A 26,369-nucleotide genomic window follows, 5' to 3' on the forward strand; every position below is an offset into this window, starting at 1 on the left:
AGGATGCATAGATGGCAAGGCGAGGAGGAGACAGAGAATGAAAAACTTCTGGGGGAAAAAACCCAAGAACTTCCCCCCTTAGGGCCTTTGCTGAAAGCATTGAAATCTATGAGAAAAATATGAAGACATTAAGCTGGTGGGTTTATTTTGGACTAAATGCCAAAGAGCTTTTGCGTAGCATTTCAAATAAGACTGCTATTGTGACTGGTTAGACAGAGAAGCTCACTGACTACTAAGCATCAAAGACCGTGTAAGACCATTTCTAGAATGCCTCCGTCTGAATGTGGCTCAGTTCCACATACACAAACCTAGAGTTTCCTCCTTTCACTCCATTATTCAACAGCAGTTACAGTTGGGATATCATGCAAGAATCACCCAATATTCCAAGCCCTACGTTAAGGTGATAAACAGCTACCTGAAGCTTATGGGTGCTTCCTCCCATAAGATGTATTCAATCACACAGAAAAAGAAAAATCCCTAACCTGTATTACTTGTAAAAGCTCATTATGATTAAGCTCTTCACTGTCCTATAATTGAAATAATTATTACAAATAACTGTCTCCTAAAAGTAAGCTCATGGATACAGATTTCAATTCTGAACCATCTGGTTGTAGTTTTCCACCTTCCAGCACGGGTGGTGATAGCGGTCATACACTCTAAAATGAAGTTTTAAATAATTTTATCAATACACACAGCATTCAAGTAATGAACCCCAGAAGTCTCAGCTTCCTAAGATATTTCTGCATTAGAAAAGACAGATGACTACTGAAAGGTAAGTTAGCATTTCTGCAGCAAACATTACCCCAGTCTAGCACAGGACATAAAACTTGCCATTTGCACCATTAGGTTTGCCAGGACAAATGAGAGGCTGGGTGTGATGTATGGCACAGGAAGGCAACCACAGCTGTTTGCTTCTGCAGAGGAGGACGTAGGTGCTCTGCACCTGAGTCTGCAAATATTTATTAAGCCCTTAACAGTGAGGTTGTGATGTTCAGAACAGCCACTGCTGAAAACCATTATCTATGGATAATTAACTATGTCAGGACACTGAGGTCCTAACATGAGGTCCTCATAATTCCCCACTAAGGGAAAGACAGTACAATGTTATTATAATATATTAGTAATATTTAACAACAGGATCATACTATTTGTGTTTTAATAACGGAGGCTGAATACCATAGTCAGGATTAAATTAATATTAGTTTCTGATAGTGCAGTTTAAGCCAGGTTTAGCAAATGCTCAGTTTTTGTTACTACTAAGCAAAGTGATACTCCAATAAACAATGACAACATCTAAATAGAAAATTATTTTACTTGTAAATAAAGCATTTGTGTCCTTGCAGGTTTAATTACTATTAATGCATTTTTTCCTATCATTTTCCAGAAGTCTAAACTTGGGAGGAAAAATGAAATTAAAAAAAAATTCTTATTTTTAACTTGGCCAACATAATTCACTTGAACTTTGGGAGCCCTTATATTTTTTTCAACCAATTTTTCGAAACAGCTAGAAAAAAAAAAATTCATCACACAATAAAAAGGCTTTTCGACACATGAAGACAAAAGCTTCAGGCCGTTTATTAAGACTACTTCCTACTGTGTTGGGCTTTGTTTTATCTCATAATTAAAATCACACCTGAGCTGGGCCATCTGTGAGAGTGTATTAAGTTTCTTACAAAACATGAAAATCCTTTCATTTTTTCCATACAAACGCCAATAAATCTTGTAGGGTTATTTTTTTGTGTGTGACACAGAAAAATAATATGCTTAAATAAAGGCCAGGCTTTGAGCAAAAAAAATGAGCAGGCAAACAAAATTATTTTTCTGTATTCATCTTCAACTGCCCCTCATAATAATTGATACATTTTTAAAAGTTGTACACTTGAACTTTAAAAAAAAATACTTGACAGCATGTTGTTTTACTACGGTTTCTTTTGTAGGATAAAAATAAGAATTAGCAAAAATTGAAGGAAGGCTTTTCCATATCAGTTAGCAATTAAGAGTGTGCAGAAAAAGTCAGTCAGCACTTTTTGAGATCACCATCTACGTTAGCACGCTAATGCATATGCTAATAGGTTCTAGTAAGAAAAAAGAAAAGTTACATATTTCATAAACACAGGTATGGCATAAAGTTTAAGGGAGGTTTGGTTTTCTTTTGCTGGATTTTTTGTTTTGGCAACTTTGTTTGTTTGCTTTAAAATACTCTGATGAGACACCAAGAGGATTTCCTTGTACAGACACTGTACAGAGCAAGAAATCCTAAGTACAAACCAGCTCCATCAATAGAATGTCTTCAACAAAGTATTCTGTGTGCAGTTACACTGAATGACTAATAACAAGAGGACCTGAATTCATGCTAAAAGTCAGAGAAACACAGTAACTCGCCTTGAACATGTGAAAACTCACATACGTGATTCTATTTATATTGTTTCAAACTATTTTCCTTCTAAGAAACAATAAATGTTCTTGAAATTATCTTGTTTAATACTTCTGCTGAGTAAGGAACCAAGCCCATACCAACATCTTGTTTCTTAATCATGTATCTTTGATTAAACAATTTAATTTGCATAGTATTATGGTAGTCCAGCAATCCTACTCGAAGTTCTCTCTCCAATTATGTTACAGCTAATTCAATCCATTTTTGTAAAAAGCAGTTTTGCAATACCTCAGTTTTCTTTCCAAATGCAGATTTTCCCTTTCAAAGTTGGCCTAGAGCTAAGAAATAAAGGCACTTTATTCTGAAAAAAGAAATCTTTTCTCATTCAACTGCATAAAATTTTTTCCTTATATTTAAAAGAGAATTACTTTGGTACAGATCATTTTATGTGTCGAATGAAAACCACAAAGATTTCTCAAATCAGATGCATCTCTTTCTGTAACAGTATCACAATCAAAGTCTGAGATTCCATCACCAGAAAGTGTGAAAGAAAATTTACCAGGACCTGTGCTCTAATTCTGTTCTCAATCACACTAACTTAAATCAAGAGTAACTCTCTTAAACTCAGCAGTACTGCAATGGTGCAAAATTAAGCTGGGAAGAGACAATGATGACAATAATCCAGAGACTTTCACGTGACTTTAAGCAAAATAAAAGTTATGGTTTTGGATACTCAGCAGTCAAATTATCCCTTAAGAAACCAGTATGGGACATCTGAATTCTCAGACTTCTCTCCTGCCCTCAACCTTCTGAACCTAAACAAACTCATGAGAACTACACTACAGCAGCTGCAGAGAGCCCCCAGCTGTGATGCAGAATCCTAAGTGGGAGTACCCCGCAACAGGGGAATTGCTATGGCAGTATTTATGGATAATCTCTGTATATAGGTTGACATCCTACAGTGTAGGAGATCATAACACACATGACCAGCTGAAGCAACCCCACATTAAATGGGAAATTCTAGCATCACCTAGAACTTTCCCCCTTCTCTTCTGTGGGAGACAAGGAAAGAATGAAGCCAAAAAGGAACTTTGAGAAGCAACACCTCCAGGTCTACTCTCAAGGAGATCCTGTTTTTACACCTCACTTTGCCCAGGGCTCTACCTAATGCAGACCTTCCCTCTAAATAAACTAAACAAATAGAAATACAGGGTTCTGGTCAGTTGAAACTTAGTTGTTGCTTCTGGGAATAAACCAGAATGTGTGCTGTTGACTCTGGGAAAAGGATGGACCTCTAAAAGATAACACAAGGCACATTTACTGTAAATTCCAAGAAGAAAGAAAGAAAGAAAGAACATACATTAAAAATGTAGTCATTTTCAGGCTCTAATGAGCATTTTTTTCCCCTATTCAAACATATAAGAGGTCTAATTTACAATGTCAGCACTATTTTGAAAATGTTTTCTTCCCTGTGTAATGAATAATCCAGAATAATTAGAACTAAATTAAGACTGTCAAAACAAACCAACAATATACATTTAGATGAATTATCCTTACTGTTTTTCATTATTGTGTTTGTTCATTTTCTCCTCAATTGAATTCATAACATTTACTCATTCACAATGGGTCTGTACATTCACATCTGCACTGTGGTTGCCTATGGAAAAGTATCAGCTTTCAGTATTCCTTCTCGTGTGCCCTCCCAGCTGTAAATGAGGTTAGGAAACAACACCATAAACACAGAAGGCCTTTCGAAAGGTAAAAGAGTGGAAGAATAAAAAGCCTCTCAGGAAATTTGATTTGCACTTTGGTTTTATTCTTAAAGGAACACCCAAAGCTTAACAGCATTTAAAACTATTGAAATACGAGATATTAAAGGAAGAGACAGCAGAATAAGGCATTATATTCTACAGCAGTCCTGTATTATTGCTATAAAGAGCAGAATAAGGCATTATAGTAATAATAAAAGTGTACTACTAAAATATAAATAGCACTGAATGCTGATCTCATTCTTCTGAGCAATGGGCGGCTTTATTTTTATTATTCCCCCCCACTTTTATTTCTTTTTAGGAAATGAGTGTTTGCAATTCCTTCAGCAACAAAAACAGGACACACACACACAGATATCATAAATAATGCCCATATAAACCCATGCTAATTTATATAATGTGAAACTCCAACACAAATTACTTAGCAGTGAAATTGCACCTCCTCTTATTGTGTATGCGAAATAAAGGCGAACAGATGTGCTCTTCCAGACCGAGCTATTGCTAAAATTAAACCAACAGTCATTTTACAAACCAGCGAGCTATTTCATGTGCCTCTACAGCACTAATCATCTTTTCTCCACCATCCCAGCCCAACAGAACAGCGAGTTATTTATAGAGTTATCTATCTTGCACTTTGCAGATGATGCCTAACATTATGACAACAGTGAAAAGGTCTCCGTACCTGCCTACCTAAAACAAGTTTCTGTAAAGTAATGAACAGAGACAGCTTGGGGACTATCCACCTGCACTGCCTGCCTTTTACTGCCTGCAAAGTGAAACCACAAGGGACTGGCAGAAGGTACTTGTCTGACAGGGCCAGGACAGCCTTTCTCCTCAGTGACAGCCTGGGCCTCGCCTTTTAAACCTGACCCACCATAATTCCTTCACAATGCAGCAGCGAGGCAGCTGACAGTAGCAGCTGCACCTCCTAAGCGAGATGGATGGAATTTTCATAACTAGTTCCCCAAGTTACATTTTACCTTCAAGATAATTTATGAGCTTCTGTGGAGCCTTGAAGAGACAATATGCTTGCCATAAAATTAACTGTAACAGTCTTGTAGGTTATAATTAACACTGGGAGGGTAGCACCAACTGGATGAAACACATGGCATAATTGATGGTGAAACTGGAAATTAAGGAAGCTAACAATATCATTACTGCGCACATCACTTTAGTGAAACCTATGCTTTCCAGGGGTTAATTACAATCCCCTTCCAACGTACACACTCTGACGGGGAGTGGATGAGTGTCACAGCTAGGAGGAGGCAGGTTTGCTGGCAAGGCCACCTTGCACCTGGACTGATGTATATATTGTTTTTTTTGCCTGGAAGAGATATACATGTCAAAGCAGCAGCACCAGCACCTGAACATCTGGCAGCAGGCACACTGTAGCTTAGAGATAGATGATTGCTCAAGCCTCATAGAATATTTCATTTTCGCTGCAGCCACCAGACTTAATGGCAAAGAAGAAAAAATCCTCAGTGATATTTCACTTAATGACATACATTATTAATTTAAATGACTTGAGCAAAGAAAAACATTTTAACTTTATATTGCTGTAACTCAGCAGCAAATTAAGATTTTTTTTTCATCAATGTATTATCAATTACATTAAGTCTTTAGAAACATGCAGAGCAGTCTTTTTAGAATCTCATCTTTCACGGGAATACTGAACTGAAGATGCAATGCTAGTGAGCTAATTAATCAGAAATAATATTATAAACTGCTGCCATCTTTGGGAAGGCGAACATGGAACTCATGTACCTGCATCTAAGACTCCATTCTCTAGCCAAGTCTTAAAGAATCATTAGTGAAATATATTTTTTTGAATCTCTCAAATTATTTTAATGAAACTTTTTTTGTCCCTGGACAACATATGTGAAAATGTACAGATAAATGATGCAACAGTGTCACCTACAGGCAAGCACAACAGGCAGAAGCCTCCTCCAGTATTGCACCCTCTTACCTCTCAAATCCTTCTCCTCCCTTCCTTTCCCTTCCTCCAACCACCCCCTCAGTCCCTAATAATACACACCTGGATTCGGGGATTATCCATACGTCCAAGTAGGAAAAAAAGGGCAAATACCTAAAGTGCTTTCAGGATGGTCTAATATAAAATACTTAGATCTTTTATGCATTAAACTACATAGCCTTACAACAAACATGCTGCGCAGCCAGCAAGTCACCTACACTGGAGTGGGTACTGGGATTACTTCACCTCCCCTGTGCACTTGCTCAAATCTACATTAACTAGGTGGTCAAAAATAATTCTGATGAAAATATTTTTCATATCTCAGGAAGACCAAATGCTGACATTATTAAATATGAGAAAATAAAAATGAGAAAATGTTGACTTGCCTAAAAACAACTGGCAAAAATTTTAACAGTATTGTCCAAACTTGTACAAAAAAACACCCTCCAGCATAATTTGGGGCTAAATCTAACTCCAGCATATCCACAGGCATAACTGATAGATCCATTCAGCTTAACCTTGCAGAAAAAGTGGAACACCCTCTTATTGGTAGCTCTTAGAATTCTCAGAACTCTCATTTTCCAACAGAATACTCTTTTCTCCTAGTATTACTGCCCTCACTTTAACACTCAATAGACTTTTCTTGGCTTCTCCCACAAACCCTGCATTTTGAGAACTTGTTTCTCAATTTTTTGATACTTTTCAAGATACCTTTTTGTTCCAATTATTTCTCTCTCTTTCTAATCATATCACTGATGTCCACCATTGTTACTTTAACACACTTCCTCCCATGAGTTCCTATCTGCTCCACCACCAACCCAGGGTAGATGATCCCTCAAATACAGCAGTATGGAAATATGAGTACTCTATTTCATACCTCTGAAAGAGTTCTCAGTTACTCAAGTAAGTTATAATAGTGTTTCCTATTACTATTACATATGCTCTAAGCACTGTTCCCATTTGGGGCTGCTGTCATTTACCAAAAAAAAGACAAATAATATGAAAACAACGTATGCTCTGTAACAGGTCCCCAGGTTCTCTGTTTTTACAGAACCTCTTAAGCTTAAGAAATGCCAACTTCTCTTTTTTAGCTATTTTAAAAGATCAGCATAGTTTATAATTTTATAATTACACAGCAGTAAATTCAAACAAAATAAATTGAACAAATATTAGTAGCCAAATCATACTCTTCAAATGCCCAAAAGATCTCATCAGTAGCAAGTAAATCAAATCCTATTCTCCAGTTCATCTTAGTTTCTCAGATTAGCTGATACATCTCCAAGCCATTCTTTGACCTCTCCGTGGACTGCACTCCCCTCTTGCCAATCCTGTTAAGATTGCCCAGGAATTTACCCCCTCTCCCAGCACATGATTATCTGCATGTGCTACTATAACTTTAATGCAAGCAAACTGTAGAGCAATGCACTAGACTAAGCCTCTTTTTGCCCACAGCCATCCATGACATTCACTGGCTTATCACCACCTCACCACCGTAGCCTGGACTGCTCAGAGCATTGACAGCATCTTGCTCAGTTTCAACATCCATTTAATTTTTGGCTGCTCCAGAAGTGCCAGCAACGGTACCAATTAGTGTCAGCTGTAGCAGTTGCTTTATGTGATATACACACCTGCCTACCAGGGCTGGAGAACCGATGCATTTTACATAGGCCATCAAACACAGATACCCAGTGGGAATAATCTTTGGCACTACCTACCTGAACCATATTTAAACTGCTGACCTGAAAACAAAAGGCTTTGTATTTCACTGCCAGTCCCTGGAGCCATCAAGTTCTATATATGTGGAAAAACTTTAATAACACAAGGCTGACAGCCTTTAAGACTTCAGTCAGGAACTTCCGTAAGCACGTGCTCACTTACACTCATGGTATGACATGATCAGCACCATTTGGCTGGGTAAACCCTTTCAGTTATCCTCTGCTTCATCATCATTGGTAATGTATACAGATTATTTAACACACCTCCAAATTAAACTTATTTGATTCAGCTTTACAAGAGCTAAAGTCCAGTTTGAATAAGGCTTCTATCTTTTTACAGAAGAGAGAATTCTATCTTTAGACTCTTAATTTTAAATGCCTAGTTTTAGACAAAGTTTGAGCTCACAAAAAGTTTGCCAGTAGTGTATGGATGTTAGACACCATGACATTAGCACATTTTGCTGAAGGCAAAGGAAAGTATGGATTGATACTGCAGAAGAAATAGACCTCAGTGGATAAAATAAAATAAATCTATGATAATTTTTCATTCACTGGACCTCTCACACCTTATCCCTAGTCTATAACATCAGGTCTTTATCTAACGTGGGCAGCTATAGAGCACAGCATAACACGCTGAACCTTCCCAGCCGTTCCCCTTTCCCCCGCCTCTGGTAGACACCATTCTCTCCTACAGAAAGGATGACAGCTGATGCTAATGCTACTTTGTGGTTCAACTGTCTGATGATGTGGCTAACACTTGGTCTCCACAGATTATAAATTTGTCACTTCTGTGATCTAGTCAATCTCCAGTATCCTGCAGCCTGGAAATGCAATAATCTCCATTTCCAGCGTTCAGGTCTCCCCATGGTAGTGAACAAATCATTGTCAAGCCACTGGAAAAACAACCCTATCTATCTTTCTTGTACTGCAATTATGAAAGCTTACGTAAATAAGGAAATGTCACCAATGCTGAATTTAAAAGCCTGTCCAAGTAAAATCAAACATAAAAATCATAAATCATTGAATAATCTCTGATAGAGTGGGAAAATTCTTTATCACCTTTTTTTTTTGGATGCTTTAATTGCACTATAAATAAGGACTAAATTTGTGTCATTTGCCAGTTTTGGAAGTGCCATTGAATTATTTGAAAAATTCATCTAGCACAATAAGAAAAAATCAAGAAAGAAAAAATCAAAAAAGAAAAATGTCAAAGAAATTTCATTTGGTAGTTATTCAGGTATAGGATGATGCATCTCTATGGTTTTTCAGAAGTAAACCATTAAAATTAAACTAAAATGATAAAGTAAACATTCAGTGTAAACAATCCCTACAAAGTGCCTTAATGACAGTCTGACACAAAGGAAAGCCACACACAGAGACCCAGAGCTGAAGTTCTGTAACTTTTCTTAGATTGCCCTACAATACCATTTGGCTTAGGTTGCTACACTACGTAATTTTTTTGCACCATATTTACTGTGCATATAGTGACATCACAAGGTAAGAGGCAGGATTTTCTGTAAGTAGCCACAGCTTGTAAACATACAGTCTTTCCAAGGGTAAAGGGTCAAGACAGTTTCAAAGGAACAGCTAAACAGCAGCATTTAATCAAGCTGCATTTCCATTGTTCTGTAGAGTACTTGGACCTATTGATGCCAAGCCTGGCTGCTTCAAAGACTCCTCCATACAAGAAACACAGGTGAAAGACAGAGGGAGAAAACAGGAAGGGTCATGAGCAGCAAAAGAAATCTGGCAATAAGCAACTGGAGAAAAGTCAAAGGTCAATCAAGGCAGCTGATGTCTAAGCATAACTACAGCAGGAGACCTGACGACTTCATTGATGTTGCAGTGTTTTCTCCACTCATTTGAAAGCTGCAAGGTTGGTTTCCAGTCTGAAACATCATCTTGATTAACATACTGTACTCAGGATTACTGAGCCACAATTTACCTTCTGCACATTGTCTAAGTATATTTACATTCTGAAAACCTGTTTTAGGTTACATACTGGGTGCTGAACAGTTTCATTTTCTTCTTTTAAGGAATATTCACACACATAACATCTAAAGTATGAATGTCAAAGAATCCAAAGGGAATTTTCGTTTTTCTCCCTGTGATTTCCAAAATGGTGAATAAAAATTTTGGTGTATGCTCATTGCTAACTTACTGAGACCCATTGTCCAGAGAGGACAAATGTTATCAAAAAACACACTGGAGATCACGCAGCTGTATGTACTGAGATCCTTACTAATTTCAGAAACATGGATACTGGATTCCACAACATGGAAAAAACAAATCTGTCATTCTCATGTTACACAAAACAACCACAAGTTTTAAACAACCCAAATACTTCCCCCCACTCTCTGACAAACTTTGATACCTCTGCAGTGTGTCTGTAAAATTTTGGGAACTGGTATAGCTCCTATTGCAGTAGTTTCTGAAGAGTTCACATTTCATATACTTATCATCTCGTCAGGTTTGTGAGAGTTTAAAAAAAATTCAGTATTTTCAACCAGTCTTTCAACTGGTATTATTACATTTCTTTTAAAAAATAGCATTCATGAGTTCCTGACAATACACAAAGCCTATGACAGGAGAAAAAAAAAGCTCCGATTTTCTCAAAGCCCATGTTAACTTCTTAACCCATCAACATTTCCCCTGCTACAGAGCAAACACGGTCCTTCTTTACATCAACACCTCTTTCTCCTACTGAAGCTAAAAAGAGTAAAATCTCCCTCAATAACCTCCTTAATTATGATCTAAAATTCCAAGATACAAGTACATTAGGCGAAAGAAGAAAAAATTAACTTTTTCTTCAAAACAGAAAATAAAATCTATAAAATCTTCCAGTTTGTATCTTATTTAACATGCAGGCTATTTTAGGATTCTATGATAAGAGTCTTTGTTTTTCTCATAGAATTGAAGTGTTATCATAGATTAGGACTCAGTTTTCTCACTAGGTATTTATAATTTACACTCCTATATAAATATCAACATAGAAATCCAGATTTCACTGTTGAGAGCTAAGACTATCTCTGTAGTATTAGTGCTCATTGTAGCTAGAAAAAAAATACATACCTTTAAATTGTTATGTCAAAATTATGAGATCTAAGAGAAGGTTTGACAAAGGCAAAAAATGCTGAGGAATTATAGCTCACATATGACTTGAAACCTGAAACTAATATGATTTGCCACAAGTAAGAGGTTCTTTCTTCCACTGCCATGCAAAAATGCAAGAATATAACCATTCTAGAAATACAGTGACCTAGTCTACAAAATATTACGGGTTATAGAATGACCCCATAAAAAGAGATTTTTTACTGTGTTATTCTAATGATGCAAGGTTATAAGTTATTGATTTTTACAAGATATAATCAATTAACACTTTTCTGCTGTTTATATCATGAACCAGAAGAATTTTGTGTTTACTTTGGTACAGATTATTTATTAAATGTTTATTCTGTTTTCACAATGTCAATTTGTCATTAGAAGATTTAGAGAGAAGTTAAGATTTCAGAATTTGGGTAAGTCCCACAACTATGAAACTTCAACAATCATTAATAATTTTATCAAACTTTCCACTTCATGTCTTTCCCCAAAACTTTATATTTTCCAGTATCTGGCTGGATTTCCCCTAAGAGAAATGATACAATTTCACTGAGGGGAAATAGCAAAATGGACATCAGAGTCTGTGTCACAATAAAACCATTTTGTACTAATAAAATTTTTCGATTAAAAACCCCATACTTTAGTAATGGTTTAACTAACCATATTTTTCCCTAGCAGTTAATATTTTCAATGCAGTTAAACACTACCCTTTAAATTAATCTCTTGTTGATTTATTGATGACAAATTAGTTTGGTACTTAATGTATCTCCATGAAAAATACAACAAAACCCTACTAGCAATTAAGTGCAGTATGTCATGCAAACATTAAAGACAATGCTATTATAACATGATACAAGTTCTATTAGGAGAAATAAGAGCTACAGTTTTATTTCACTATAGCCCAGTTCTCTCAGGCACTTACTGGTCAGGAAGAGTGGAACATTCTCTCTTGAAATTCAAGTACTTTTTTTTTCCCCTGTTTCTTTGTGATATAACAACTTTGCTGGTTCCAGTTAAAAAGCAAAATAAAAAATGTCAATAACATCATCAACAGGGAAAATATTAAGGTCTTTTTAAAAAATGAATCAGGTGCAGATATTGAACTGTACTTTCTCATCCTTTGTCTCACTTTTCAAATGATAATTTCTTCCACAGTCACCATTAAATCTTGATCTATTCCAGCTCTCTGTATGGGTCATTGATTCTAGATGTACCATGGTTATTTTTAAATGTTTCCCTTTCGTAGAGAAAAAGAGGGCTGTCTAGAGCCAGATGGGTAACTTCACACTTCATTTATCAAACCCAATGCATTAGACTCCACCCTCTCTTTCCCACTATTGCTGTTAAATTTCCATATAATTTGGTAACAATTTTCATTATCATACAGTGACCCTAAAAAGTCTATCCAGGTTTGCATGGTTAGTCCGAAATTCACAGCTGTTCCCTTCACCCTCTGTTACAGTAGAATCTGAGGTTCCCCTAACTTTATAAGCTGAACAGTGACCTTCTGTAAGCAGAGGTCAAGAAGGGGTCAGTTCAAAGGGCTAGAGCAGCTCTTTAACAGCTATAACAACCTGTCCATCAGGCACTATCATGCAGTATAAACAAATCTGGGGCTTTGGAAACTCTGGACCATTTCTGTTAACACTCAGAGGACATTCACTGAGTCCTACCTGAAGTATTTTGGATCACTACCACTCAGAGAACAACTTGAATCCCTGGAAGACCTGCTCAGATACTTAAGATACCGATGACATCTTTGCATCACAAGTCTATGAAATGGTGAGTACAACACTAAGCACACTGCCATGTGTTTCAGGCTGTGGAGCTGAAATAAAATCTTAAAGAGTCATTTCAGTCTGTTAATATGCAGAAACACTGGTACAACTCTCAGCAAAAAACACAAGAATATGCTTTAATGGAGTAGGTACAAACCAGAACAGTTCATATGCCTCTGGGAAAGGCTAAATTTCCAAAAGTTTAAGCAGTTTATATCACCAGTTCCCAACATGTACTTTTTTTTTTAATTTCAGGTGTTAATGACACAAATAAAACACAAGAAAGAACAGAATGACTACATAACTCTACAAAGACCAAGTGCAGAGTGAAGTTTTCTGCCAGCTGCCCTCCCTTCATTGACCTAAATTTCTTGAAGTTGTACTGCTCATAATCTGCTCTCTAATGCACAATGTAAGGTAATTAGAGTCATCTGTATTTAACTTCCACAGGAAAAAAATTCTATTATCTAATCTAGCTGATCCCCTGATAGCCTGTTGAAAGTAAAGTACTGTAACCTATTGCCTGCCCTTTGACAAGTGCTAATTATTTCCTGTCCAAGCACATTTTTCTCATGTAATTCCAAAGTACACAATAGACTGATCTCTAAAACATGGGCAGCCCTGCTCGTACCACGGCGGACGTTTTATAACTTTCAGCACCGTGTGCTCCATGGCTGCCACAGCCAGTGTTTCATTCCAGACACGGAGCTGAGGCTTTGATGGAGCCAAGTGAGGTGTACGGTAACAGTCTCTTTATGCAGATCATATGGATGAGACTCCCAGATAGGTCACTGGGATGGGAAACATCAAATGGAAAGAAAAAGGATTATGGATATTTAATACTCAAAGGACACTTTCTTTCAGAACTTTCAAGGCACAACGCTCTTGAAATTTTCTTTCAGGTGTTTAGTTTTAAGAAGGCCTGCACTTCATCTGCTTGTGCCTCTCCCACCCCCCAAGAGCTGCAGCTTTGCTGTGTCAGAGGCTGGGCTACGTCTCTAACTGCAGCCCTGGCTCCAGCCCCAGAGCTCCCTGTGAGCAGTGAGTGGGGCCAGGAGCACTGAAACCCACAGTACTTCTAAATTAATCACAACTGCCATGATATCTGATGACTTTGTATATTAGGAAATCACTGTTAAACAAAATGAACTCTAAAAACGTATCCCACTCATTAGGAACTTTCTATTCTGTTTCACAATGAAGATGCACATGCCCCACAGAAAAGCTTTAAGTGATTTCCTCTGTTTCCAACATAGCTAAAACATCTGCATTATTTAGTATGTATGGTGATGGAAGGCAAAAAACCAAATAAACAACCCCCCTGAAAAAAAAAACAACAAAACCCAACCAATAAAAAAAAAAAAAAAAAAAAAAAAAAAAAAAAAAAAAAAAAACAAAAAAAACCGAAAAAAACCAACCCAACAAAAAACCCATAAAAATCCCTTAAATTGCTCAAGAAGAAAAATGTAAACCCTATATGATAATACGGAAAATATTTTAGAGCCAGCTTACTCAGAAATCTTAAATGAGTAGCATACAAACAAACATTCCATACTGACAAGGACACAAACTTATAAAACACAACCTGTAATTTTAAAAATAATTACATGTAATTATGTTCAATTTTTATCAAAAATTTCTAAAATGTTTCATTTACTATAATTATTTGGAGCAGGAAAGATACTCAAGTGCCAGACACAAAATCTAGAGATAACATTTTAAAAGCAATCTCATAGAATCTTCAGGAACTACACCAGCAAAATACAAGAGATTTCCCTTAACTGTAATATTTAGTGCAGATAAAACAATCATGCCAGTTAAATGCTAAATTTGCATAACAAAAATCTGATTTAAAAATACTTTTGACTAAAAACTATATTTAATTGTAAGTAAGGAACATCTCCTGGTTTTAAATATATATATTTGGCAGAAAAATTTCACAGACTGCTAGATATTGTATGTAAATATCAAATAAAATAGTAAGAGATTATAAAATTAGTATAAACCTATAGCTTTTAGACATAGGTGTGAAAAAAGGTGACATCAACTCATTCAGCAGCTAAAGAGAAGAACATAAGGTAGAACATGGTGGAAATTCTCTTTCATTCACCTGTTTCTAAACAAACTAAAAGTATGGTGTATCTGGTGCTTCTGAAATGCATTCAGCTGATTACACACCAGCAACATAAACCTTTCCAAACAGAAACATAAACTGCTTTTTAACACTGTTAACAGCACCTCCTGATCTATGGCAGTGGGTTCTCTTTAAGAACTCCGTATAGTAAAACAGTCACACAGTATGAATTCCAGCACTACACACACACCCGTATCACCCAACATGACCCAGCTAACACCAGCAGGACACCACAAGGAAATGGGAGGAGCATGAAGAAAGCAGCCAAGAGGTGAAGAAGTGTAGTTTTAGCAGAGTATTCCAGCCAAGAGCATTGCTCATATTGGCAGCAGTATGTGCAAAACCTGAAGGCACTTTCGGTGGCACCACTCCTCAGATCTGAGTGCTGCCTACCAAGCTGTGCACTGTATGAGCACAGTAAGGGAGCAGCTTACCCCACAGAAACATGGACTATCCCATCCCATTCAAGGAATTCCTATTTGAACAGTGAAAATTTAGAATTTTTTTTAAAAACATCGTTTTTCTCCACTCAAGGGATTTATAGGAGTATTTCTCACCTTGCTGTCCATTCTTTACGTAGCTTTTGTCTCTCCTTAAGAAGTAGCAGGAAGCAGCTGATGGTCTCATTCCTTTGTTCCTCAATTTGTTGCTCTTTTCTAACTTCAGAGAGGACCAGACTTGTCTTAAAGGGAGGAAACACATAAAAATTATAATCTAGAAATAGAAAACAATGTGTAAAATTAATAAAAAGCCCATAAGCAAATAAGGACAGTAAATCAATAACTTTTTTTATTACAGTTCCACTGCTGACAAATCAATACAGTAAATGATGGTTAGAAATGGCCACCATATATTTGGTATTTAATCAATATACATGGCACATAAGGTAAACCTAAAAATCTCATTGCCTTAAGTATCACAACAAGACATTGTGTATTCTAGCCCACATTTTCTTGAGGCATAGTTATTTTCTAAATATTATCTTGTATCAAATAATATCAGAAGTATTTTCCTCAATGTAGCATTTGTTTGGGGGATTTCACTCTCCCCTTTGGTCCTTGCTAAAGCTATTGAAGAAAATTGTTTGTATTGTACCTTCTGAATGGAATTTTTGCTGATGTCCCCATGTTCTCTTTATCATTAAATACTTCAAATAAACAACTAATAAAGTCTTTTAATATATGGAATAAATTAGAAAATATATATACACATATATATACATGCAATGGGTTTAAGTAATCTGAAGGTGGATGACGCTCAGTCTCTGCAGATCAAATGTTACTGGCCTTACCAAACGTTGTGCTGACAGCTGATGTAAGAGAACTGGAGATGCTCTTACCATCCTTCATGCTTGCACCAAGCTGACTCCAGATCCCTCCCTCCATCTTTGCCTACTAACTCATGCACCATTTTCTCCTCTTCTTTCCCTGCGCTTCTCCACGTCTACCAAGTTGGGAAGGAAATGGTTGATGCTCAGCTACCAACCAGTCTTACATCCACCAATGCCCATGTGCTCCTCAATGTGCAGCAGGGCCACCATGGCAGAGACTGAGAGTCTCTTCAGTGAAGGCATTATATTGCCTTTTTCACCTCAACCAGCCTCCAACATACACTGAATTATTTTTGATATTCTAACCTTTACTCACATGTTCTAAAAATGTATCAAAGCATCTAAATGCTTTTGGGAAGGATGACAGAACAGAATTCAGAAGACTGAATTCTTACACAAACCTGTTTTCACAGAAAAGGAGGCAAAAAAAAGTTTCTCACCTGGGAAGTTGTGCATGTGAGTTTGAAAACACAACTCAAACATAACCAAGAGCTGCAATTCCAATTCCCAGCATAACCCCCCTTATTGGAACAACATGACAAAACACATGGCATATTGCCTCCTCCTCAACATCACATACACATTACATTCTGTCCTGCCCAACTAAAATTCCTCTGGGAATTCGGGGAGAGAAATGATTGTTATTATCTTCAGTTTGGAAAATAGACAGATCTATCCTCGTTCTGATAGGGTTTTTTTTCCACAACAATAACATGCAGATTATACACTTCTTAAACTATGTAAAGTAGGAGTAGCACTGCTACTGCCATGGTTGTTCCAAGAGAGAAGCATGACAGGGTTCACAGAGCCGGAAAATAAATTTATTGCACCAACATCACATGACAAAGAACAAAAAGCATCTTTCTCTCCACCTCCCAGCTATATCTACCAAAAGGCATTACCCCATCATATGGGACTTAAACATCAAGAACATTTTCTTGTAAAAACTCAAAATGTTCAAAACTCTGTCTATACAGATCACATTCTTGACCCTGCTACAAAGCAAACAAAAAGCCAGAGAGCATTTTCAGATAAGGATTCACTGACATGGGTTTCCCTTGCACTGACCTACAACATCTTTTCCACAAGCTCTAATATCCGCCAACTTCAACAATTCTGACCTTAGAGCCTCGCTTCCAGCAGCTGCACAATTTAAAGCAGGATTTGATAGAGGACTACAGCAAGTGGGAACTCACTCACATGAGATGATGTACATTCTTTAATGGTGCAAATTAACACTCCTTGTCATTCACAATAAATATACCTACTAGGGCTTTAACTTTTATATTCATCATGTACAAGACATCACAGAGCACTACAACCAGTCTACCTCTGCATTATAGGATGATAAGACTGTATCCATACAGCTAGGCTACAGTCCACCAACATTTCCCTTTCAGAATCTTTGGATAGCCATTTTAATCACAAAGGGAGAGGAAAATCCCCTGGTGATGGTGAGATGTCTGCTTCTCTCCAAGACTTCAGGAAAGTCCCAAGTTTAATGATGCCATGCCTTGCAAAGCTAAAAGTATAGTTATTTGGTGCAACAAACATCAGGATCCTGTAAATAAATGATTCACAAAGTGCAGAGCATGGAGAACTGGTAGTTGCTAAAGAATTTTCAGTCAAAATCTGATGAAAAGGTGATGTTAATAGATTATTATCAGTCCGAGATGGGTGATCACTTCTCCAAGTATTCACAATCACATTGTATGTGATATGGTATGAATTCTGTTGACCTGGTCAAATTGCAAGTTTGGTCCTGAGTATCATTAAGTAAAGTTCCCTCCATCTACAGAAACATCAGAATTCTGGAAACTGAACATAATTTATTTTTTACTGAGAGAACAATTATATTGCTCCAGCCTTCTGTCAACACCTTTCATTTATGTGGTGATGTACATGGCTCAAGTCAAACACATAGTTTGACACTGACATCATAAACGCTTCTTTATTGAGCCCTGTGAGTACAGTCACAGCTACCTGGAGGGTGAAATAGTATTATTAACAACAATACATAGCAATTTAACTGATTTACTTGTTTTCTAAGAGTGCTGAAAGGGCAGTAAGGTCACCTGGAATGCCAGTGCAGGGCTTGATGTGTAGCTTTTATAGAGGCATTTCTTAATAACTTGCTATTCTTATAATCGCAATAAAAATCTTGAATTGTAACAAATAAAGCAGCATTCTGGGTAAAATAATATTATAAAACATGTTCCTTTGAAAGTTTTCTTTTCCATGTAACTTGTTTTGGGATTTATTTTTAACAAGGAGATTCAACATATACCTTGACTGATAAAGGTCAAGGGTTCAAGGCACTCGGCCAAAGATGTTATCAGCTGGGAAAGCCATTTCCTCACATCAACACTGATAAAAATCCATCAGAAACCCGGCTGATACCACCCCTGCTCTAAAGAGCAGGAATGACCTTCTTTTGAACATCACTATAGTTGCACATCCCATCAAAGAAAATCTGATCTTGTGTCTCAATTCTTTTAATGACAGATAATTGCCTGCAGAGGCCCCCTTTGCCCAATGTTGAGTGAAGCCTTCACAATTCTGAACTGGACTCAGCACTGACTTGGTGTTTTTCAGCACACTTGGAACTGCAGAACAGTAGAATAAATAAACAGTGCAACCAGCCCTACAGCCCCTCTTATCTCATCCTTGTGTTCACAGAGATTCTTGAGAGTGGTAGTGTTTACAAACTGGTGAAACTTTCTTTCTTCTGCTTCCTGAGCTGGCAAAAACATATCCTGGACAACCTAAGCAACGAGATTACACAAATTGCTTATCTCTTCTGGGAAGCAACTCCCTGTCTCATTGGCCAGCATACCTCTTTAATAAGCAGCATTGCTCCTATTTTCAGTAAATCTTACCCAATCCTTACAGATCTATTTGTGTATTTAGGACTTTCCTTGTAAATCGCAAATGGCACCAAGTCTTAAAAACAAACACACAACTCTCTTCTCAAAAAGCCCAAAGTATGTGTGTGTGTGTATATACATACCAGGAGAAAATCCAGCCTTTTACATTAAAAATAGTATTTAGGAAACTGTACTCTTTGCCTTCCTCCTGGTACAGCAGCAGAACTAAATTTAGGCGTATCAGGCAGCAGCCATAAGAGCATCTTCTCTCATTATGTAAGAAAGGAAGGTTCTAAGATTAGATTTCAAGAGAGCAACACCCTATTTCTCTAATTACCACCAACAAAATATATCAGAGACACAGGACTGAATAGAAACTGTTATAACCAAGTCTTTCTATTCACCCAGGATACACACACAAAATTAGATACCTAACAAAGGTAATCTAGGTATTGTAACAGGATAACATTATTTTTTCCTTAGATACGCAGCAGAAGAAAGTCTGTTTTAACATCCATAGGCCACTACCCTGCTGAACTGTGTGTCCTGGGTGAATATCACAATGTGCTTACAAACAAGCAAGAAAAAGCAACATCTAAACACTCCAAAGCCCACACTGGTACATTTTGAATCTTATAAAGCTAGATTTTTCCTTCCTTCAATACAGACCTCATGAGGAGTCAGACATAAGGTTAGAAACACTGTATAACTGGAGACATGAAGCCTAGTGTTCTGTCAAACAAATTAGCCTTCAGCCTGAACTAAAGTGGCACTTGGGACAGTTTGCCTCTTGGTCCTACTTTATTGGGTCAACAAATCAGATTTTTCAGTCTAAGTTAAGATTTAATTTACTCACCACCAGTTTAAATAGGATAAGCTTCTGAATCTTTACGAACTACTTCTACTTTAACATAGCAGTCATCTCTAAAAAATCAATAACTAATACAGAAAGGAAAAACATTATGAGTAAAATCTCTAAGTAGGGCTAAAATGCTGTCCTGTATTTTCCCTGTTATTTTTGTCATTTGCTTTTAGTGCTAGAAGTATCCTGATGAAATTCTATGAAACTAGAACATAGCCCCTTTTAGAGGAGAGGGAAAAAGAACCTGAAATCTATTAAGCCATGTTAATTTAACATGTTGTAACTCCTCCATGATAAAAAAGCCAGCAGTTGATTACAAAACCCTGCTCATTTCTTCTTTACTTTTAAAATTTCCACTTAAAACACAAGTAAATGTGCCCATTTTCACTGATACAATAGAAACAGCCAGTATGGTTTAAGTTATCACCCGGTAATTTGGGCACATTAAACCCAATTCTCTGCCTTTTGTTTATTAATCCACTATGCCAGATATCACAGTTTCACTCAGCAACCCTCATGTTTTGGATGATATTGAAAAATGAGTCATGTTTGTCAAAGAAAGTTAAAAAAAAAAAAGGTAAAGAGGAAAAAAGTGTTGTTTATAGAAGCCAGCTGCTCTGGCTTCGGCGCCAGCAGCTCTTCATCCTGCTATTTTACGCTCGTAACCCCCACTGCCCCCACTGGCACAGGTACAACTAAATGTTGACTTCAATGCTTCAGAGAGCACTCAACTGATTCTGTACATGATTAATTGCCAAAGACATGGCTGACCATATGGAACAGAGAAAGCATCAAGTAATTCATACTTCTGTATATGATCATTTGGCCCCTGTTGTTTTAATGTACAGGAAAGAGCTAGTATAGCACAGACCTGGTGTCTTGCCCTTGACAGCCCATTAAGAAATCTCAAAGCACCTAGTTGAAGTTATGCTGCTGGCTTTTCAATAGCAGCCTAATAAAACAGAAGCAAAGCTTTCCAACTAGTCTTAAATCTTTCACATACAGTACATTAACCACTGCTGCTAAAACAACTGGTTTCTTATGATAGGAAATGGGATTTGATTTCTAGCCTCTGCATACTTACTGAAAGCCTTTTTCTGACCTTTGGAGGGTTTACAAAATCATTGTTCGTTTTTCCTGCCATTTTCCCAGTTTCTTGCCATGGTGATCCTAATAGATTTGTTTAAGGTTCAGTACATTCTACTCTTACTAGCTGTTATATGCAAACTGTGCAATGAAGGTAGGCTCATGGGAACTGAAAGGAAAGAAATTATTATTAACTATTTTCTTTCTGAGAGTCAGAGAAGTCACTGCAACATCTAAAACATAATTTACTTCTAAGGAGCCTATAAAACAAAACAAAAATTCCTCAAAAGAAGCAATATACTAGCATGTGCTTTCTTTTATCAGACTGGAGACAAATCATCAAATTTCATTTGAGAAGGAAGTACAATTTATTTTAAAGTTGTAGTATTCTCAAGGATTTCTGACATAGACCTCAAGAAAAGAAAAAGGTGCAGACTTGGAATATATATCAGTATCATTAACTACTTTATATTAGTTTTATCTACCGTTAACATCTTTTCAGTCATATGCAGTCAAAGAAAAAACATTTAAATAATGTTTCCCTGTCAAAGCTCTTAAGATGACAGTGCTAAAAAGTTAATCCCCATCCTCACAGATCTTCTGGCAGTTTTGACATACATTGCCAAGGATGCATTTGCTGGCACCTTCCATTAGAAAATATTTACATGGAGTTTTCTTGTCTGAGGATTTTCTAGTTGAGTAAATGATCCTCATGGACTGAAGGGCCTTATATGGGCTATTCTAATCATTAGACATTCACCAGTGGTAATTTCCCAGGCTACTGAGAATTCAGGTAACATTGTTAATACTCCAACAAAACATATGAATAATCTGCAAGCCAACATAAAACTCCTTAACTGTTCTGGTTATTGATTGAGAACTTCCAACATAAAATCAGGTTTTTTAAGTCAAACATTATGTCTGTTTTTAAATAAAATATAAAGAATAGAGAGTTTTATGAAAGACATATCATTTTTATAGCATAAAAGGAATGGAAACGCAAGTTGCTGGTGTGAAACCATTGCCACAAAGATTATACATTCTCCCCTACCATTATATTCAATGGCGCACACCAAAACTAAACATGTACATAACCCAATTACAGAGCAGAATGCTTAAAGTTAGACATATGCTTAAGCTCTATATACAAGTCTACATGCATTAAAATGTAGGCAGCCCTGCCTTGCTTTGAGGTATTCACTGCTGACAACAAAGGATGAATACCTGACTTGATAGATGGGTAGTTTGACCTAGAAAAACCTACAGCGAGTAGATCACTTAGACATTTCCAAAGAAACTGTAGGTCTTGTCTGCACTAGAAAGTTGTTCCATTTATCTGTACCTGTGGAGCTAACGTAGTACATTTTCTAGCTATATGAGTTTAAAGGCCATAAATTAAACCAGGTTGAGCTTATTTGGAAATAACCATTACCTTTATGCCTATATAAGCATATTTATATCCAGGTCTTGAACCATGTATTTAGGAAAAAGGAATCCAAACAGAAGTAATGACCAAGTAATTTTTGGTTACTCTGGCATGCCACAACTGGATGAATTTCCAATTGAGAAAAAAAAATCCTTTTTACTGGATGATTTAAGGCAGTTATGACAAGTCTCTGTAAGATTTTCAATATGTAGTTATAAAGTAAAAAATGTAAAAAGATCAACACTTACAAAATATTTTTGCTGCACTAATCAGTTTGGCAATGTTCTAAAGGTGAAGTATAACCCACTTCATCATGAAAGAGCAACCACACCACTTAGGATATTTGGAATAAGAGTGGCTTAGCATCTTCAGATGTATGGGTGACTGAAAGGTTACCCTTCAGCCACATTCTCCCAGAGCATGGCCCCTCCACCTCTGAATCATCAATAGCACAAAGACCAAGGCAGGCCTAGCATGCATAGTGGATTATATGAAGTGTAAAACATTGTGGGGAAAAAGCTTTTGAAAGAAGTCAGGAAAAAGAAATCACACTTGCAAGAAGATCCAGCTGACAGGCTAGTCCCTAACAAGTGAATATGTTTGAAAACATTGTGAATGCAAGAAAAGAACACGCCTTTTGTTTCCAAACCTACAGTGTGTCTTTACCCCAACTGTTGCCTGCATGGCTGAACATATGTTTTTGGAACAAGAACTGAAGCAGAAAGTGTTCTTTGTTATAATTCACTCCTTTGTATACACCTCCCTTTTTCCATTTTGGTCACATGCAAACAGTAGTTACGCTGAACACTTAAGTTCTGAAGGACTGCACAGCAGTGTATGCTTCAGTGATTATCTACTATTGCTGAAATCAGTTGAGCTAAGATGCACAACAAGACTCACTTGGCTAATCTGCACTCTGGACAGCTTAGATTTTGCAGTACTGAATCACGCTGAGTACAACCTGCACATGCTCACTCAGCCAGCAGTCTGAATTCTCATCATCAACAATTATGTGCAGTTCTAATAAGCACTGAAGAATTACACAACAAATAATTTTATGCATTCAAAATAACTCAAAAGAGTACCCCGTACTTTTCTTAGCATCTCAAAATTAACATAATCAACTATTATGAATAAATTAGGGTAGAGGAGAGAGGAGAGGAAAAAATGATGGGCTTCAAAGCCAGAAGTAGATAATACTATCTCACAGACACTGAAATGAACTGTAGTTCAAAATAAATACTCATATAATTTTACTGATTCGAATGAAATAATTTAACATGTGAGGCATTGCTTTGACTCATCTAATTTATACTGAAGCCCTACCACTCTAAGTAACATACGAGCTTCTCTTAAAATATTTATAGATGCAAACTTGTACCAAAATCGCCAAACTAGATCTCCGCTCTTTGTAGCGCTCAAAATGCAAACTGGAATCTCTAAAGGTAAGAGTAATAATAATAAAAAAAATTTAAACATCCACAAGTTATGACAAAAAATGGAGTGAGTGCTAGATTCTGAATTATTACATTTTTATTTGTGACTATCTTTTAGTGTTTAATTACATGTCACGTTACTGATTTTCTTGAACAGCACATCTCAGCATCTATTTAGTATGGAAAAGCCTAGAATACCAGCATTTTTCTCCCATCACTGAAGCCACTACCTGTTGCCATCAAGCTACTTACTGCCTTAGTCACAACATCTTTTAACACACTGTCCACTAAAATATAGTTATATAGAAATTTAAAGTGTATTTCCAATGTCATTAGTTTTATTGAAATAATTTAAAACAGAAAGTCAAGTTACAGAATGGGTTAAACACTGCAGAATGAAGAAGCTGCAAGCCACAATCAAATGAAACAGCAAGCCACATGTCCAGAAGTGCCTGTGGGCATGCTTTGTCTAAGACACATGCCATAGCAGAACAGCAATTTAGTACATATGCAAGATAACCACATACAGCTGAATCATATCTTCAAATGACATAAGGGGTTCAATGCCTTTATCATCCTCACAGCCCTAAATGCACCAGGTCTGTGGATATCCCTGTGAGAAGGGGATTCCCACCATGTTTTTTTCAAGAATGAAGTTTTGTCACACTTGACTCAAGTAACAACTTCATTACCCCCAGTGACACCATGGCACACCATTGTGAAGATTTGAAATTCGTAATCATTTAAGTGCAGTAGTGATACCAGCTGTCATAGCAAAACAGACAGAAAGAGAATTGAGAGGACACTGCTGGGAAGAACATAGGAAATAAAACCAAAACAGAGCCTGCTACACTACATGTATTTAATGTATGGGGAATATGACACTGTCAAGCAGCAAGGAGAACACTACCAGACATTGCTAGGAGTTGATGACAACAGCATTAGGAAATACATTTTTTTGGAAGCTATGATCCTCGTTCCTCAATGGAAAACCAGGCTGTCTGATTTCAGTGCCTTATTCCTCTCCAGTGCTGTTACAGTACACAACTATACTTTACATCAAACCATGTGCTAGGTACCTTATGTGTAGGTCATGAAAATGCTGATGATGTGCAGTGTAAAACATACAACAAAATGCAATGTACTAGCAAATTTTAAAAAATGGGGAGCTGACAAAGGAAAACAAACAGAAAAGCCTTCTGATTTAACTTACTTCAAACAGTTGCCCAAAATATGTACCATCACTATTTTGGATTCAGTACTTACACTAAATATGGATTCCTCCTGAAAGAGCAAGGCAACCACTTACTCTTAATTCTCTTGCATTCACATTCAGAGCATGTTCAGGAATAAAGTTTTGCACATGTCATTCCGACTTATTAGAACATAAAACTACATAAACCTGTATTATATATATATGCCACTTACAGATAGACACTAATTTTCCATTACGAGTGATAAAGGGGAATACATCTTACTAGTATATAAAGGCAACACAAATCTTACAAGAAAAAGAGTTAATTGCAAAATTACAGTGCTGAACTGTAGTTAATATATCTGATTAAATGTAACATCCTGTAGGCTCAAAAGAAAACTATACTTTTTTTTTCCAGAATAAAAAAAAAATAAAATAAAATACACAAACCACAGCTCCTCCTAAAGAATATTGAAACTCTGTCTAATCTCATATGTGTAGGTCCCTGTTAGCTGTATACAATATACACACCAGGATGCCACACACCTGCAGTTACTGCTTCATCATATTCCACTTACTTTCAGGGCAGCATCCTGGATCTGGAGCATTAACCTGAGGAATACACAGGCACACCTCCACCCCTTAAGAACACATCACTTCCCACTGAGGTTCTCATCCTCTTGACACACTCAGTTGCCAACTTCCATTCTGCCAAGAACTCAGTAATATATATTGCTACTTATTTTTCTTCTGAATGCAATGTATCTGTATAACCTACACTTTGTAAGGCTGTTAGTGCCAACTGTAGGCAGCTATTGATTAGTCTGATAGAGTTGTGTTCCAGTAAAACACCGTGCTACAACACTGAAGAAGATGATTGAATGTCCAACTACTTGAAAATTTCACCACATGAAAAATAATATATAGACAATTTTCATTAATGTGAAAGCACTCAATCAGGGAAAATAAACTTTAATCATCTGAGTCATGTGCCTAACAAAGAAAAAATCCCGTGTGATCACCAAATCAAACGTATACAAACACATGCGCACTGATTTCTCTCTGAAACAAAAATCACTTGCTGCAGATTCTGGCAACTCAACAGAGATGACATTTGCATGATGTGCTCACAAATTATGACAATACAATTTAGAAAACAGATAACACTGTTGGAGCTCAGACACCCTGTAACAGTGTATTCTATTACCCTGCACCACAGCATTCCCAGCTCCTGCCTCAGCACTCACCAACGCTTCCTTCTACAGGCACGTGAAACAAGATATGGGTTCTCAAGTTCAGCTGCAAAGTCCAACTTAAGAGAGA

The 26,369-nt window shown here is 36.9% G+C and overlaps 1 protein-coding gene across 4 annotated transcripts in view; it reads right to left on the minus strand.

The window, feature by feature from the left end:
• Positions 1-26,369, minus strand: part of FTO (FTO alpha-ketoglutarate dependent dioxygenase) — a 231,995-nt gene that overhangs the window by 114,410 nt on the left and 91,216 nt on the right. For 3 of the 4 annotated variants that reach the window (XM_039558183.1, XM_019284214.3, XM_010396597.4), the window contains one exon: positions 15,402-15,526. In XM_039558183.1, the coding sequence (XP_039414117.1) occupies positions 15,402-15,526 (125 nt within the window). Of the gene's footprint in view, positions 1-15,401; positions 15,527-26,369 lie in introns of those variants that run through there. The other variant, XM_019284218.2, reaches the window with a different exon arrangement.

The sequence above is a fragment of the Corvus cornix genome, chromosome 11, assembly GCF_000738735.6.
Source record: "Corvus cornix cornix isolate S_Up_H32 chromosome 11, ASM73873v5, whole genome shotgun sequence".
In the NCBI taxonomy this organism is placed as follows: Eukaryota; Metazoa; Chordata; class Aves; order Passeriformes; family Corvidae; genus Corvus; species Corvus cornix.